Below are 17,773 nucleotides of genomic sequence, written 5' to 3'. Positions count from 1 at the left end.
GAGTTTGTTGCTAGTTTCTGCTCCATTAAAACTTGTACTATGTTCATAAGAACTTGTAATATGTGCATAAGAACTTGTACCATATCCACTTGATTTCATCTATTTTTATTGTTTATTATGTTGCTAATTTTTGCTCCATTGTAGATGTTGCATTAATACTCTTTTGTTATAACCTATAAATAAGAAATGGTCCGGCTTAGTCTCACAACACATAAGCGCAGGGTTATAAGATTATTCTTGGATGAAGCTATGAGCACTATTATTTGATTTTTCATTACAGTTTGTTGTTTAAATGTATACTGGATAGACCATGTATTCAATATTCATTGTCAAATTTGAAACAATTCCAATATTGATTTAGTAACGTCATTTGATTTGTGTATTTTATATTATTTTACTATTAAAGTATTTTTAGTTTAAAAAAATTTAAAACTTTCAAAAAAAGATAGAGGATTTTGGTCATTTATCAGCATTTCATTCCAATTCCAAAGCTATATTATATGAATCAAACAGACAAATTTCAATTTTTTTAACATATTTCATTCCAATATCTGTTAACCAAATATGTGGTCAAACCTAATAACATTTCATTTCAATTCTTTTAAAGTCAAATTCCTTTGACATATTTTATTTTATGCAAACCAAACACCAGCTAAATCTAAGTGGTTTACTTCAGCGCCTCTTAAGAAACAAACAACCTCACGTAGTTATAATTATAGAATCAAAATGCTAAGTTTGTTTTAACAGAAGGACCGATAATGTAAAATAAATAAGGTAGAGACCAAACTTGATATGTACCAGATACTCGAGGGACTAATGATGTAATTTACTCAGTACATAAAATGACAAATATGAGATTATGAGCAGACACCATCGCACCTGCAAAGCATCTCTCCCTCTCTCTCACACACACAAACTGCCTTCTCTACCTTCTCCGGCTCTGTCTCCGCCATTCTCCACCGTCATGACAGGCTCCTCCGCGTCTTCTCGCAAGGTGCTCTCTATCTAAATCTCCATATCCACGTATTTCTCTTTTCTATATACGTATATGCGTGTGTATACACGCCTTTAGTTACTTTATTGTATACACACATAGATACGTATCTAAGTTACGCGTTTCACTGACTTTGTCTTCAGAAAATTAAAGTATAATTGTGATCGGTTACCAATTTTGACTAAAATTTTGATGTTGATTGATTAGGTTTTAAGCAAGATAGCTAGCAATAGACTTCAGAAGGAGTTGGTCGAGTGGCAGGTCAACCCTCCTTCTGGATTTATACACAAAGTCACCGACAATCTTCAAAGGTTATTAATCGTTTTTATATATTTTTGTTTTAAGGGCTTATTTTGACTCCCAAACTGTTTGATTTCCGATATTCCTTCCTCGAAATATTCTCATGAAATGGAAAAAGCTGAAAGTTCCGTTAGGGTTCGACGACCGTGTTAGAGAAGGCTGGTGGATTAATTAATTGTATCTTTTTAGATCCAACTCCTCTCGAATTGGGTCCCTCTTATAAATTGTTCATGGAATTTCCATTTTTTTGATGTCTATCGAAATTGTATGAAGCTTTTAATGTGGAATTACCTATTTGCCTACCATCAATAATACAAATAATCCATGTTATTCGAGAGGAAGTAAATCGTCTAAAACCGACTAATCCTCAGGCGATCACAAATGGGCCTAGAGCCATCACATGTGAACCTCCATGACCACGAGGGCTTTGACAACGTCTAAATTCGAACTAGGGTAGATGGGATTTTCCACTACATCCCATGAAGCCTAACCAAGCGATTAGAAGTAGGAATTTTATTGGATCAAAACAATAAAAAGTCCAGCTTTGTTGTAACAACACAATGAACAATCAACATAACCCATTAAAGTGAATATCAAAATTTACGAGGAAGTATGTGGCAATTTTCTTGGGTACATATGTTGCAATTTTCATTAAAAAGGGTTTTTTTTATTGGATTGTGCCCATAAAACCGGAAATATTGCAATTTTAGTACTTGATAAATTGAGATATGTGATTATTGTTTTTGCATTTTCTTAAAGGTGGGTAATTGAAGTGCATGGAGCTCAGGGGACTATTTATGCTAATGAAAAATACCAGCTCCAAGTTGATTTTCCTGAGCATTATCCTATGGAGGCACCTCAGGTCAGGTGGATGGTCTGAATTGATAGTGTTGGTTATGTTTCTTGTTTTACTTACACTTTGTTTGATGGAACAATACAGGTGATATTTATGCATCCAGCTCCTCTACACCCACACATTTATAGCAATGGCCATATTTGTTTAGGTAAGTATTCGTGCTGTTCCTGTGGATTCTTATAGGTGTGGACCTATGATCTATTTGTGTTCACTTCTGTGAATTTGGGGCTTTTAGTTTGTGTTTTTCTTTTTTCTTTTTAAAGGTGCACCTCTGCTTTTGGGTAAACAAGTAAATTATAGAGTGATTAGCATTTTGAACCATTATACTTGGCTTTTTGTTTATGAAGAACCAACTTGCATGTGAATGTTCAAAACAACACTCTACTTGGCAGAAAATAGCAATTAATTGAGCCTTTTGTGATATTTTCTGCCAACTGAAGTGCTCTTCTATTAATTTCTATGAGTAGTTGTAATTACAACCATGTTGGCTGTACAGAAACATCTGAATTGCTAATTAATTGTGAATTACTAGCAGGATTATAGTAGCAGATTATGGATAGAGACTTGTAGAATGGATGGGAGGAGGGGAGTTTGGAGAAGTTAGAGGGTGAGACATGGGGAGGGGTAGCATGGTGGCTGGAAGTTACCGGAGTTCTATGCCAGATAGTGGGATGTTTTAGTTTGGGGTGGGCTAAATACACCCCTGTATATTACTAACTGCACCCATACCTACTAATTTCCTCATCAAACACGTCAATATCAAATGCGTGATTTGACCTGATTTTGCCATAAAAGGGGTGCATACAACATTACCCTAATAGATGCAAAATAGAAAGAATCGTGTGGACAGTGCTCCTTCATCACTTACTGTAAAGTAAATAGTAACTTGTATGATGGTGATGCAACGTTATGGATTACATCTTAATCAGAAGGCTTAATTTGCTTAATTCTTTTGCAGATATTTTATACGATTCATGGTCACCAGCTATGACTGTGAGCTCCATCTGTATAAGCATTCTCTCCATGCTATCAAGTTCAACAGTGAAGGTTCAGTTATTCTTTTCTATCTTTCTAAAACCTTGAAAGGCTTGGTGGAATCTGTGTTTTTGCAATCATGTGCTGATGGTTGGCAACTAATTTGCAGGAACGACCAGAAGATAATGATCGGTATGTTAAGAACTGTAGAAATGGCAGATCTCCCAAGGAAACTAGATGGTGGTTTCATGATGATAAAGTTTAGTGAAAAGAAGACCAGTCATTCCATTCCCATATCATCTGTTGTCCATAATTTGCATATTTTGCCTTGCTGCAAACATGAATGAATGATATCCGATGTAGCTGTAAAGTGGCAATGCCTATTTTGGTTTGACTGTAAATGAAGATCACGTCTATCTCTTGTTTGTTTTACCCAAAACTGCTTTTCAAAGGATACCTGATTATATGAGTGCTGTTCGGAAACTAAATGGTTACTTCCCCTCATCGAGAAAGTGTTTATGCATTTATATCGAATGTGTAATTACTAAAACGTTCCCATGGTACACATGGATGGCTAAATTCAGGTCGTATAAAAAGGAGTACAAAAACATGCATTGTAATAACACACCAACCTTAGTCTTCTGCTTCCATCTCATCTGCTGGAAATTGAAGTCATCAACAGATGGTTGAACCTCGGTGATAACTATACACTACCGACTCGATAGACACGTCAGTTGTTCCTCCTTGTCAGTTTTAGCAGACTCAGAACGTTTTCGTACACTATGAAGGTTATTGACGCCGCAGGAAGGTTTTTTAGAAGGTTGGCTGTAATTCCTCTGTAGAAACCTTTTAGACCTTCTAACCTGCAACAACCCAAATGAGTATACCTATCAATACATTTTCATTCTCCTAGTACTATATAAATGGGGCATAGCTTAACACTACATACCCAAACAGCCTTCATTTGATTTTTCTTAAACCCTCTGAATATTTTTTTTACTAATATGATATGCTTGTACAAATGGAGATTGTATGAACCAGCCATCCACAATACGATTAAAACTATCGCCTAACCAAATCAAATAAACGCATTATATCCCAGTCGGAGGTAGCGTCTGAGACAGTAGTATGCATGGAGACTTTACCTCCGTCTCAAGAGACGAGTTGTTTCTGAAAAGACCTCCAGCTTGCGAAAAAGGTCGAGTAAATACAACTATAAGTCAGATATGCTACAAAAAGGATTTTTGAGGACACAACTATGAAAGAAAACAAAAAGTCTATCTAACAAGAAAACATATTGAACGCTAGAAACACCTATTCCTGTCAAAAGATACTGCAAGCCTATCTAACGATCTCAACTCTCATGGATTAAGAAGCAAAATGTCGTTTCATGATCCAGAGTTAGAATATTGGGATATATGTGAGATAATGTGGATATATCAACTCTTGGCTAAAATAGAACTTGAGACTTCGGTACCAGCAAAATTGTGGTGTGACAACCAAGTTGCTCTTCATATTGCATTTAATCCCGTGTTTCATGAGCAGACTAAGCACACTGAAACTAATTGTCATTTTGTTGTAAGGAAATTCAGCAAGACTTGATTTCTACATAATATGTGAAAGCCGGAGAACAACTAGGTGAGATATTCACGAAGGCTTTAGATGGATACTTAGTGTTTCCCTTTCTAGTTAGAGTTCATTTAGTTTCCGAAGATATTGTACTAATTGGGTATGTATCCATGGACATTAGTTCTCTATTCAATCAAATATAAGGAAAATTGGTTTACCTCTTTGCACAATGCTATATAGTGTTGATGGCGGTACTGCCATACCTGGAAGATTTCCCCTAATTACAAGCATTAAGATTTTGCAACAAGAGATACTCACCGACCAGTTTCCTTCATGACATGCCAGCTATCAATATATCTTGGAGCCCCATGTATATTGGGTCGTTGCTACAGTTGGAGAGGATAAAAGTTCAGATTACAAGTAACAATGAGTGGAGAAACCATGCTGTACTTCAAAATGAAGATCTATAGTATCCCAGGATGAAATTTGCACATGATAGCAGTTGGAAAAAAATGTGCTATACCTGCAAGCGAGCACGGATGACCTGAAAATATTACCATGTAACATATGAGAAACGGTCACAAGTTAGAAATACTATCATTCTAAACACAAAGTGGTCTAAAATTGCATACTGTATGGATGGATAGGATGATAGTTCCTACCTGGAATGGATATGTCGTAAGGATGGCAGCCAATTTAGAGGAAGCTCCTAAAGTTGCATAATCAATTGTTGTCTGCAAGGAGAACAAGGAAAATGAAATTATCAATGAAGAGAAGAAAGTATATATCATGGCCAACTGAACATAATAGGCATCAGTATATAGAATCATTGATTCTAATATAAAAAAGCATCCATCTTTGATAGAAACCCGTCAGCAGTCTATATGGACTAATCCTTACATGAGGCAACAAGTCCACCAAACTGCATCTCTAACATAAATTTTGACCGAGAAATCGTAAGAAGTTGACATCCATACTGGCCAAAGGGAAAGCCAAACTATCAAAAAGAGTAAATTCTACAGTCATCCTGCATGAGGCAACAAGTCCCCCAAGCTGCATCTCTTGTATAAATTTGGACCGAGAAAACTTAATCCGTGTGACACCCATACTGTCTAAAGGCAAAACCAAACTGCTAAAGAGAGAAATTCTACAGCCAAAAAAAGAATTGCAGAGAAAAACACTTCATGAAAAGCATCTTCAGAACATTCTTAGATGGAATCTGCTAAAAGATAAGACGTGTTCCACCATCTGAAGTGATGTTGCAATAACTTCCCTTCAATTGGAGTCACTTCAACCCTCTGCCAGAATCCTCGTTTCTACTCATATGCAGCCTTCCATTGCTCTAGCTTTCAAAGACATCAGTCGAGTGTAAAGCGTTTAACTTTCATGCAAAGAACTATCTGAAAGCAAGCAGGCTTTTGTGTACTCCATCAACACATCATGTGCAGAATCATGCTTCTATAATGAGTAAACCAATAAATGTTGTATCACCAGTGCACTTCTGTTTGATTAGGCGAGTAGGAAAACAGGATGGCCATTCTAGAAAAATAAACCATTTGGTTGTTAATTGGTTAAAATGGACCTCGATGAGCCTCATTTAGTCTAATACCTGCCAATTCTGTCTTCTTTCACATCCTAAAGTTGCATCCTAAAGTGCCATGGGTATTCCTTGATTCGCCACATATTTCCTGTGCGACATCTTCCCAATTGATGTCCAACTTTGATGCATGATCTCAACCTGTTTGGTCCTTACTAGACCTTGTTGCCTCAGCTGACATGTGGAAAGCCCAGGAAGTACTTTAGAGGTTAATGTGTTGCATCAAAAAGGTTCCATCATTTTCTGTCAGTTTCCAGTATGTTCTAGAGAAACATGCTGCTAACTTCCATGCTTTTCTGTTTCCTGACTTTTGTCTGCTATAATCTGTTTTCAGTTTTTACACCAGCGGAGTTCGTTTCTTCTTTAGCTTGGCAAGTTGGGATCGAACTTAAACTAGTTTTTTTTATCATGTTTATTATTTAAGCCCAATGGTGCACATGTCCTATTATGTTGAGGGTTCTTCCCAAATATATTTGTCTGAATCCTTTACATTGAAAGTATAAACAGACTTGAAAACAACTGTGCATTCAAGGAGACCTTACACTAATCATGAATATACATATATATATATATATATATATATATATAGATAGAGAGAGAGAGAGAGAGAATAAGCAGATGCATATACGTATGAATTATAGTTAAACAAATAGAACCTGAAAATGAATGTCACAAACAAGATGATATCTTACAATAAGCATGAATAATATTTTGAATAAGCACATGCATATGCTAATGGGTTACGACTGGGCCTGAAGCTTGAAATCAATCACCACAGGAACTTACCAATAAATCAGAACTAGTAGCAATCGAGGTGCTTTGTTTATTCCTAAGGCCAACTAAAACTTTACGGAGCTCCTCATATGCTGTAAACTGAATGGCACCATGAGTGACCTGCAGGAGAAATAGCACAAGCAAAAAGCTGCATGAATTTAGTTGGGAGCAAGCATTGACTTGTGTGTATATATATATAATTGGAAGCTAAAATAAATATAATTGGGCCTCAAAAAAGTTTGGGTATGACTTGAAAATAAAGAATATATCATTGAACGCATCTTTATGAGTCATGATATACACCAATGAAATGCCATTAGGTTCCAGGAAAAGAAGAACATTATGATGTTAAACCAACCAATAAAATGAACATCAATGCTGACATACAAAAGAACGTAACATATCGCACAGAACAGAAATAACGATACCAAATCTAACCAGAAAAAGACCAGGTACAAGCCCTTTGTATAATGCCATCCATCCTTCATCTTTCAATATGGTTTTCAAAGCATCTGTGATCATACAATGAATATGGTAAACTGCATATATACTACAAAAAAGGAATACCAAGGTCGCACCATACGAAACGTAAGCAACTACTTATGCACATCTGTAGTAAGTTATCATGTATTTGCATGGTACATACATGAGAAAAACTTCTATATAATAATAGCTGGCAGGAACAAGCATCAATTGTAGAGTTTGACCAGATACATTTACCATCTTTTAGGACAAAAGCCCAGTATGAGATAGCCATTAAGTCAGAAACAGAAAGCAGCCCATCAAATGCAACAACTTACAATGGAAAGTGTAACGACCCTGCCAAACAATTTTAAGAAACATCATGGCTGGAAGCCTAGCCACAAAAAGTGCCAAGGTCATCCCTTTTTCCAAGCTATCCTGCCTGTGTCAAATTTAAATCAGATGGCAGATAGGATGACTCCATTAAAACTTGCTTCACCTAAAATCTCCAGGGAGGACACAAAAAACAATCCTATCCAGTTCTTTACATGATGGACAGCAACATTTCAATGTGCATATGCACATGCCCAAACAAAGAGCGAGGTGGAGACTGCAAGCGAATCAGTGGTGAACCCACTACTGCGGTTCAATGTTTCCTCTTCAAGCACAGTTAACCCCAATCTCCATCTATTTTCCTCATCCTCCCATCCATCAAAATCATTGTAGCTAAAGCTTTCTATAATTGTATCTCTCTCCCTCCTTGATGCCAATAAAATTCCCTTTAACTACACTTCTCTTAAAAAATATTTATTTTGTCCATTTTAAATGGGCGAATTCAATTATCAAACATCAGACCAAATGCTTACCAAATTCAAAACTATACACTTTTGATGTAGTTGCTTTTCCTTCTTTTTGGGGAGAGGGGGTCATGATTCCGCATATTTGATTCGAAAAGCCATCTATGACTCAAAACTAGTAAAAGAAGAACATAGAATGATTTCAAATCTGCAAGTATCAAGCTGGAACCAGAAATCATGATCAATGACATAACAGCTTCCATCACTTTTTGTGACTAACGCAAGGTGAACCATTAATAAAATTATTTATTTCAGTGAGATTGACCAGGAGCTAAAACAACATAACCAGATTAATGCAGATGAAGCCAAAAAAAGCCAGGAAGGGAGAAGAAAGGAAATCAGAAATCACTTAATTTCCAGTTTAACATTAAAGGCTGAGCATACCACCAAAACCAGAATATTGCCGAGTATTGTGATGAGGAGTCTGAAGTTGTAATCTTGTCTTCACGAGCCAAACAGGATTGGTGAAAAGACATACCTGAAAAGTAACAACCTTGCTATAGTAACAAAATAAAGTGGAGCACATACAGATCTAGCTCAAGATATTAAAAGAGAAACGAGTAACAACTTATAGAAGTGAGGCGACAACAACCTAGATCTTGATAATTATTCAAATTACATCAGAGATTAGATGCTTCCTCATGTGTTCAGTTTCTTCACAATATTGGGAACCAATGTAGATCATACGGAAATGAGCAACGGACGACTAGTCAACCTTAAGATATTAAAGCAGCAAATGGGATGACCCTTCAAGCCCCCTTTTTTGTGATCAATCGCAAAAATTAAAAGCAAGAGAAGTGCAACAAACTCACCAACCCTCCTGCTTCTGCAGCTGAAGCAAGATGGATACCCGGGCTTGTCCCTTCTCGATTTATCATATACCTTTGTTTGGCTCTGCTATAGCTACAAACAGAGTACACGGCATGTCAAGAGGTCGGATATGCATGAAAAAGAATGCAGCCGAAGTCCAATGCATGAAAAAGTGAAATTATAAAATAACCAACAACATTCAACAAAAGAGTAACTGGAAAAACTCACTATATCAGCCTTGTCCTATTGTGAAGGTTTCTATGCATACAAAGCTTATAGCTCCTAAAACCTTAAGATTTCCATCAATACAATATCTGGTATAAAGAAATAAATTCTATTAAGGTATATATTGGTAGTTGCATCATGTGAAATGTTTGACTAAAGACATACATCTAGAACCAGTGTTTAATTGTAAGAATAGATCTATTGACAATGTTACTAAGCATGAGAGCCTATGGGTTATAGCCGCATGAGAAAAACAAGGCAGGAAACTAAGACTCAGTCTGTGTCTGATTATAAAGCATTCAAGCAATAGTGCAAATGTAATTTGCACATTTGACGAGTACAATAGCTATAAAAGTACAAAGTAAGTAGAACAGGTAGGGTCAATTAATATGGCTCGTACTTCACTTACAAGTAGAAGTATAGACCCCACGAGATAGTTGACCCTAGTAMCGCAGGATAAAAGCCAGCATAGAGCCCTCTGAGACCCTGAAAAAATGGTTACTATATAATTAAAAGCATAAATAACAATGTTAAACAGAAGATGTGAATGTCTTCTAAAGGTGTTGAGGGAGATATAATAAAAATCTCTTCTGGTTAGCTAATAATGATATTATCACTTTCCTTAAATTAAATATACATTTTGACAGTTTCAGTCAAAATGGGGTTCCTCTTTTGAATCTAAGATTTATATGTTTGAAATTAGAACCCTTGTTCCTCTTGTATTCCTAGTCCATCCTCTTACTGAGTATCTCGGTAAGGAAACAAGAAGCCAATTTAGTGTAAAACAAAGCAATGCACTTGTACTTGTCATTCAGAATTACATACATCTTCTATCTTTGCAAGGTTTGGAAAGTGTGCTTTAATTTTGGAATGAGAAAGTACCGTTTAAAAAGCAGTCCAAGTTACGATCAGTTTTACCAATGTGCCACCACCTTTTACACTCGAACTCACGTTGATACCTAACCCATAGAATAAGATTCCCAGTTCCTAGATATAATGACATTAAGAAGGATAAATGGATGCAAAACTTTGATAAGATTTGTGTAGGGATAAACCTTGCTCCTACTTTCTCTACCCTCTACTTGGCAGTTGGCACGATGGATACAATATCATACCAAATAATTCAATTCCATAATTAATGCAGCAAGAAAACTAAAAGAAGGCTTCAGAACAAAATGTTACAAGCAAACTTAGATCGAAAAAAAGTTTATGTTCGCTTGAATGATGGTCGAACATGCATATATTGATAATAGTAATAAGAAATCAAGGGAGGGATTGCGTGGAGAACAAAGCTTATGTTACTAGATTGCTTACACCAAATAAAATAAGATCAAATTACACTGGTGTAGACTCAATCAGTAATTACTTAAATGCTTATCTCCGTGAGAGAATGTATATTTGTTCCATATGGATCATCCCTGCGTCTGATGTACATGTTCCATATGGGATCATTGCCACAGTTGATTAGATTTACTTAAAAGTAATTTTTAAAACCGAACCCTTTTGCACCATATCATACATCAAGCTTCCATTTTTATTTCTTCGATTTGTATGTGAAACAAAAACCAACAATCATCGAAAAAGAATAAATTGAATTCCCTTTTGACCCCAGAAATACAAAGAAACCACGTTTTCACCATAGAGCAGTTCATACGAAACACTCAATTGAAATAGCTATTTTACATAGAGATAAGATCAAATCAACAACAAGTAAGAAACAAGAATGCAACGAAACTTTAAAAATGCTTTTGATAGTTGTAAGTAGGAAAATTTGCAGAATTTGAGCTATAAAAAGACCATTTTCATAAACCGGAGAAATTACAAATTAGCGAGAATGAGTAGTTTTAAATAAGACGAACCTCTGCACGAGCAATAGTGAAGAGAGCATGAGGAGTATGTTTGTAGCTCGGAAGGTTAGGGTTCCGACCATCATTAACTGTTAGATCAAATAAATCAACAAAACAAAAATACGATATGAAGTTGTTAACAGAGGATTGAAACGAATCGAAATTTGAGTAGATGAAGATTCAGGCACCTTGGAATCTAGTGCGGACAACATCAAGGGGGTGGCAAAACGTGACGGTAGCAAGTCCAGCGATGGAGCCGGCAGCGGCGGTCTCCCATTGCCAATCCACCGCCATTTTTAACTTGGGTTGCATTCCTGCGTGCAAAGTACGTATTTAAAGATGGTTATTCCGTTGGTCCTCCTTTGAAATGCATACCAGATCCTCCTTCACGTTCACGCAACTCTTTTCATCTTTGTCTTCCGGGGTGCTATTTTTCACCAACAATATATAGTTGAGGGGGTGTTTGGAATTGTTTATTTGAAATATGTTATGTTTTTCTATAAAATTAAACTTGTTATAAATCAGAAGGGTTTAATTTTTTTTTATTAAATTTATTACTAATTTGGCATCTGTATAAGTTATTTATCCAAATACTCAAAAGTGTTTATTATCAGTGTCACACCGAAAAACAACTCAATAAATTATTTTTATAAACAATCACAATTACCCACTTAATAACCAATATTTTATGATTCATAATTCAAATTTGATTAATTAGATTTTAAATAACTAAAGAAAAATAAGAATCACGGTCAATTAATCTAAACATTTAAACTTAATTAGAAAGTTACTCGCATAATGCAACGAGATACATCTTGATTTTAATGTTTTCTTTTATTTATTTTTGTCTCAGTCGATGTTATAATACAATTTTATGTGGTTTGAGAAAACCATAATGTTTTTATTTTTAAATAAAATATAGATATGAAGACATCATAAAAATTAGAAAAAAAAAATGATATTGATACCAAGCTCTATTTAAAATTTCTTCTTTTTGTATATTTCTTTAATTCATTTTTTTTAAATTTTGGTTTAATAATATATTTTTTATAAAAATAATAATTAAGTATTTTGTTAGATTTCAATAATTATTCTAATTATATTTTAGATTTTTTATATTTAAAATAAGATGTTTATCCTCTATTTGAGTATGTTTATACGAATTCAAACATGAAGTTTTAGTAAGTCGTATTTACGCATAATTTACTTATAATATTGAATTTTAAGTAATATGCATCAATAAACAACATTTTATGCATAAAAAATGGTTTTTAAGAGTTTTTTTTCAAATGTATTATAATATAGTATAGATTATCATCGATCCAAATCAAAATAACTAATTAAAAAGTAAATTTAATAAAATACTTTATTTTACCGAAAGTTGAATATTAAAAAATATTCTATAACTTTGAAGCAACTAAAAGAACATAATAAAATTTTGTAGAGAAAAATAAAATATACTTCCGTAAATAAAAACTTATTTTTAAATTCTTTTATATTAAAATTTATTTCTCAAAATATTCGTTGGAGACGTAAAAATAGAATTACCAAAAGTAGGTTATAAATATGAAACGAAATATTGAGATAACATAGCAGGTTTGGTATTATCAATAATCAAATTTTCACTTAAATATAAAACAAATACTTTTTTTTTGATGTTATTTACACTAGTTTTAACTTTCTATCCAAATGGTTTAAACTTGGGATCTAAAGATTAAAGTACTTGGAGGTCTCAAGTTCAAATTTAATGAGGAATAAAAATTTTCTTGTGGTCACAGATGTTCAAATGCGGTGACGTCGGGTTACCAACAAAACAGGTAGTATTCATGGGATTAGTCCGCTTACATAATAGATTCGATATTCAGATTATAAGAAAAAAAAAAACTTTGTATCCAAATATAATTTTAATGCATTTTTAAATTAGTTTAAAGTTTAGCGCCCTAAAATCTAGCAAGTAGCATATTAATTTGTTGCCCGCCTAAAAGGATTATTTTAATGGTCACTATGATAACATTTTGAATTATATTTGTAATTGAGTACAAAAGGAACGTTAATATATTGATAAATGCACTAGTTAAACATCATTTGCAATTTCTTTTGTTGGACTGGGACGGGAATAACAACTTTTTATGGAAGGGTGTTATGAATTGAACTTATCCCGATAAATTGTGACATCAAGAAATCAGTATTGATAAATTATGTGACGAGACAAGTAGAGCACCTTAATTCACTTACGACCACTACACTGCATAGAAGCGATAGCGAAGCCTCCTCGGGCAAGACCAATTATAAGTCGATCCCCCATAATCCGCTCACTTGGGGATATTTTACTCCAGCTGTTCCAAGAATGTTGTGTCTTAGGAACCTCTTCAATAAGGTCCGGATTGCACTAATGTTCATTTTATCTTTTAGTCGTCTACTACGTTTTAGTGTTTAGGTTGTGCGGTGGCTAGGCATCTGAATGAAACCAACTTTATTGAAGAACCCCGTGTACCCGCCTCGACAAGGCTATGGATCAGGGATGGGAGGGAGATCCCCAAAATACGGACGGGACCGGGTAACATGGGTATATTAAATATTTATTATTATTATTATTATTTTATATATATATATATATATATATATATATATATTATTTATAAAGAATTAGATTTAATCAAATTAGATATACCTTAATAGTCTAAAGATGCTAACAGTTATTGCAAAACTCAATAAATCCATAATAGATTATAAGTTTAAAAAGTGTTGTATAATTAGGAATAGTTTCATTAAATAGAAAATTATTAGCCTATAAAAAGAGAAAATTGACACAAAAGTCAAGAAAAACCGCAAGGATGATAAATTGCATTTGTGTTTTCAGTTTACTCTTTACAGAAATAAAATTGAAATTTATTTTTTATAAATAGTAGATAAAAATAATTAAATTATTTTTTTATTAATCGATTATTATATTAATTTAAAACATTATTACAAATAAATCTGCAAAATTATCCCATGGAATGTTTGTTGGATTTTAATTCCAGAATTTCTTTAAACCAAATGCAAGATCGAAATAGAATCAAATTCTAAATCTCATCAAATCACACAAACCCCAAATGCCCAAATACAAGATCAGAATAGAATCCAATTCCTAATCTCATCAAATCACGCAAACCCCAAATGCCCAAATACAAGATCGGAATAGAATCCAATTCCTAATCTCATCAAATCACGCAAACCATGACTAAATCCATATAGCTTTAAAGGTAACAAATGAATGTTACGGGCCAAATTGCATAAAAAAAATAACCGGTTATCCGGGTACTTAAATGTTTAAAATATTACATCTTAAGTACCAAAATGAAAGTTTTGAAAATACGTTACCCAAAATAAAAATCAAAGTTAAAGTACGTTACTTTCTCATGCAATTTGCCCATACGATGATGATGCCAAATTGTTGCAACATCTGTAACATGACAGCATCTATGATCTGTTACGATTATTTAGGGATGGAAGAATTACAAGTTTCTAGAAGAATGAAGACGAACCATCTTCCACTATTCAATCCATCTTCAAAAAAGATAGATACAGTTCCTTTCCTCCTATGTGTATTCAAAAAAAAAAACCAAACTTAAAACAGCTTACATGGTGGCAAACAAACATGAATACATACTTGTTCTACAAAGGAAACAAGAACTCAGTACGGAAGTCTTGCCATCATCTCCGACATTTGAAGAAAAATCTGCACCATTGATAAGCCTGAATACAAAATAGAAGGGTAAAAGTTTATAAATTCTTGTTACCCAAACAACCACAAATTTACTTATCAGTATCTATAAAGATAGACTATCATTCAAGTAGATTTCAACGTGTATTTTTTGGGTAATCATAGGTGTCCGAGCCAACTTGCGCACACATCGATTAATCCCATTCGGACCCCGGAGAAAATCCAGGAAAATTCCTAGTGGCCTTGGAAGGATTCGAACAGGCAACTTATGGGGTGGAGCCCCAAAGGCCCAAACCTTATTGACGGTTGAGGTAATCCCTCAAACCCGAAAAGTGCCTGGGCATGTTCTCTTAGGGCATGTTCTCTTAGGGTGCGTTTGGTATGCATATAAGTAAGATTTAACCGGATGGGACAATATTGGCTATATCGAGGTAGGCGGTTGAAAGAATTGTGGAATATTTCAAGGATTTATTGTTTTAATTTGACAAGGGTAGTTTAATAATTTAACTTTCTTGTCTCATTTTCCTTATTTTATTCCACCTATTTTGGTGAGACAAAAACACTGCATTTTTGTCCCAATTAGTCCTGTCCTGGTCCAGTCTAATTGTCTAATTGTCGCATCAAACGTGGGACATCAAAATTTTGTTCTGTCATTGTCCCGTCCTGTCCCACATACCAAATAAAGTAGAAGACGGAAATGCTACAACTTGGTGAGTAGAAACTGAAAATAACCAGTCCTAGGGTCCAGTTCTAACCAGGTCCAGTCCATCTCAACCAGGCTTCAGCCAAAAAAGAGCCTGGGTCTGGTCCATCCTAACCGGTGTAGGTCCTTTTAGCATACACTCCTAGTCCAGTCCTCGGTACCCAAGCCTTTTACCACTATTAGCATGAAGAAATCTCTTTGTTAACCACTATTTGTCTCTACAGCTACCATTTTTCCCTACATATATAATGCTACACAATAACTAGCAAGGTTCTGCAAGATGTATGTACATGCCTAAACTCGACATGAATGTCTACCATAAATATAATTGAAATTATTGAGTGCATTCGGTCTTTTAACAGGAACAAGTGCCACTCAACATGAACTCGACTCATGACAATCTCATAAGAAACCATAACGCAAAAATTATCAACCACCCACATATCATAATAATGTGAGTTTATGTTGTAACATATTAATAGAAGATTTAAAATTTTCTAAACCCTACAACTCCAAAGCATCCTCAAATCTACGAAGCAGGAATTAAGAAACAGAAAGTTTAACTTACAACAAGAAAGACACAAAATCTATTTTCTATTAATTGTGTAAGAAGCCCAAATTCGAGTCAGCTGGGGAAGTCTTCACACTATGTCAAATATAAGCAAATGGTGAGCGAACTACGTTCAACTCAAGTGAAATTATACTCCCAAGTTGTATAGATGTTTTCACATACGAGTATTATCAAAGTAAACAATATGTACTATAATAGGTACCGAAAATGAACATATTACAGGCAATTTTACATGATTCTGAGTAATTTTCAATATGTAGAATTCATTTGAGCATTTGGAAGCTCAAAGTAGATCTTACCAATCCAAACCATAATTGGCTTCAACTGAAGACATATATGAAACCTTCACTTAACTGCATTCATCAGTTGAATGACAGTAACATTCATCCAAAACAAGAAAAATAATATCCTCCAAGCAATGAAAAAGAAACTACAACTTGACCTTTGATTCAAAACCTAAAAATGCAAGCTTGAAATGGATTATGTCACCAATTTACCAGCAAGATTGTTCTATTCGAAGCGATTTGATAAATTGTAATGCAAATGATCATCATATGTCTTTCAAACAGTTCAAAATCAACATCAATTCAAAGCTCAAAGACACTTCTGATGTCATAAAAACCACTTCAAAGCATACTTATTAAAGCATTTCAATAAAATTACCTCATTCCATAACCACTTTAGCACCAATACCCTTCATTTTCTCAATTATCTTCTCAGCTTCCTCTTTGGGCACCCCTTTCTTCAACAAAGTAGGAGCTTTCTCCACCAATTCTTTAGCCTCCTTTAAACCCAAATCAGTAAAAGTTCTTACTTCCTTAATGATCTTAATCTTGGATCCAGCATCAAATCCACCTTCAAGTTTCAAATCAAACGTCGTCTTCTCTGCCGCCTTCTCTTCGCCTCCTTTCACCGCACCACTACCGCCGCCTTTCACTCCGGTCTTCAACCCCATCCCGGGCATCATCACCGCCATTATCGGCATCTCATTCATGCCCATTTTCTTCCTCATGACCTCTGTTAAGTCCGCGGATTCCAGCAACGTTAAATTCATCAGCTCGTTAACGATTTCCGAGACGCGAGTGGAGGGTGTTGAAGAGTTCGAATTTGATTGTTGTGGAGAAGAACAGAATCCTCGGAGTGTATGCAAATGGGTACATTGTGGAGGATGGGATTCAATCAAATTAGGGCTTCGGCACCCTGATAAACGAAATTGGTGGTGTAAAAGGGACTGGGAAATTCGTTGATAGTAGTATTTCTTCATGTTAATGGCTTTTTCCTTGTGTAATCATGGAAGATGGTGATGGAAAAATGAAAAACCAGGAAAGCAGGGTTTTAGACGTGATTTACAGTGCGACGGCGATAGGTTTTGAAGATATGCGCCTCCGAGGTTTTAGAGATTAGAAGAAGTTAAGGGGTCACTTTGTAATTAGGATAAAAACTAGGGTTCTTTGTGAACTTCTCCGATTTTCTTGGATACATCATAGATTGCAAAGCGACGAGTATAGGGATGGGAATGGACCCCGA

The 17,773-nt window shown here is 34.9% G+C and overlaps 3 protein-coding genes across 4 annotated transcripts; 1 reads left to right on the top strand and 2 right to left on the bottom strand.

The window, feature by feature from the left end:
- The first annotated feature begins 756 nt into the window (after positions 1-756).
- LOC112516026 (probable ubiquitin-conjugating enzyme E2 16) lies at positions 757-3,564 on the top strand. The gene is made up of 6 exons (XM_025126647.1): positions 757-994; positions 1,202-1,305; positions 2,054-2,156; positions 2,235-2,298; positions 3,109-3,197; positions 3,295-3,564. Exons 1-6 carry the CDS (start codon positions 860-862, stop codon positions 3,388-3,390), a joined length of 591 nt encoding a protein of 196 aa, XP_024982415.1. The 5' UTR covers positions 757-859; the 3' UTR covers positions 3,391-3,564.
- A 47-nt stretch (positions 3,565-3,611) lies between these two features.
- LOC112499601 (folate transporter 1, chloroplastic-like) lies at positions 3,612-11,617 on the bottom strand. 2 transcript variants are annotated; one of them, XM_025112247.1, is made up of 11 exons: positions 11,455-11,616; positions 11,279-11,355; positions 9,829-9,905; positions 9,197-9,287; positions 8,769-8,862; positions 7,504-7,577; positions 7,078-7,185; positions 5,357-5,428; positions 5,218-5,238; positions 5,013-5,080; positions 3,612-3,988 (listed from the first exon to the last, which is right to left on the bottom strand). In XM_025112247.1, exons 1-11 carry the CDS (start codon positions 11,576-11,578, stop codon positions 3,856-3,858), a joined length of 939 nt encoding a protein of 312 aa, XP_024968015.1. In that variant the 5' UTR covers positions 11,579-11,616; the 3' UTR covers positions 3,612-3,855. The 2 variants fall into 2 exon arrangements, 1 of the variants encoding a protein (XP_024968015.1); XR_003069266.1 differs by having other exon boundaries at positions 3,910-3,988; positions 4,913-5,080; positions 11,455-11,617.
- A 3,069-nt stretch (positions 11,618-14,686) lies between these two features.
- On the bottom strand, positions 14,687-17,599 carry LOC112520660 (50S ribosomal protein L7/L12). Its single transcript, XM_025129103.1, has 2 exons — positions 16,910-17,599; positions 14,687-15,004 (listed from the first exon to the last, which is right to left on the bottom strand). Exon 1 carries the CDS (start codon positions 17,508-17,510, stop codon positions 16,911-16,913), a length of 600 nt encoding a protein of 199 aa, XP_024984871.1. The 5' UTR covers positions 17,511-17,599; the 3' UTR covers positions 14,687-15,004; position 16,910.
- Between the last annotated feature and the right edge of the window lie 174 nt (positions 17,600-17,773).

The sequence above is a fragment of the Cynara cardunculus genome (genome assembly GCF_001531365.2).
Source record: "Cynara cardunculus var. scolymus isolate 2C chromosome LG 1, CcrdV1, whole genome shotgun sequence".
Lineage (NCBI taxonomy): Eukaryota > Viridiplantae > Streptophyta > Magnoliopsida > Asterales > Asteraceae > Cynara > Cynara cardunculus.
The sequence above is the reverse complement of the archived record's forward strand: the minus strand, read 5'-3'. Positions and strand labels throughout refer to the sequence as shown.

Bases quoted from the DNA above. Each gene is read 5' to 3' on its own strand.
- LOC112516026 (XM_025126647.1), top strand. From the start codon at position 860: ATGAGCAGACACCATCGCACCTGCAAAGCATCTCTCCCTCTCTCTCAC. The intron at 2,299-3,108 runs GTAAGTATTCGT...ATTCTTTTGCAG, and splicing joins CAATGGCCATATTTGTTTAG to ATATTTTATACGATTCATGG. The intron at 3,198-3,294 runs GTTCAGTTATTC...ACTAATTTGCAG, and splicing joins TATCAAGTTCAACAGTGAAG to GAACGACCAGAAGATAATGA.
- LOC112520660 (XM_025129103.1), bottom strand. From the start codon at position 17,510: ATGAAGAAATACTACTATCAACGAATTTCCCAGTCCCTTTTACACCAC.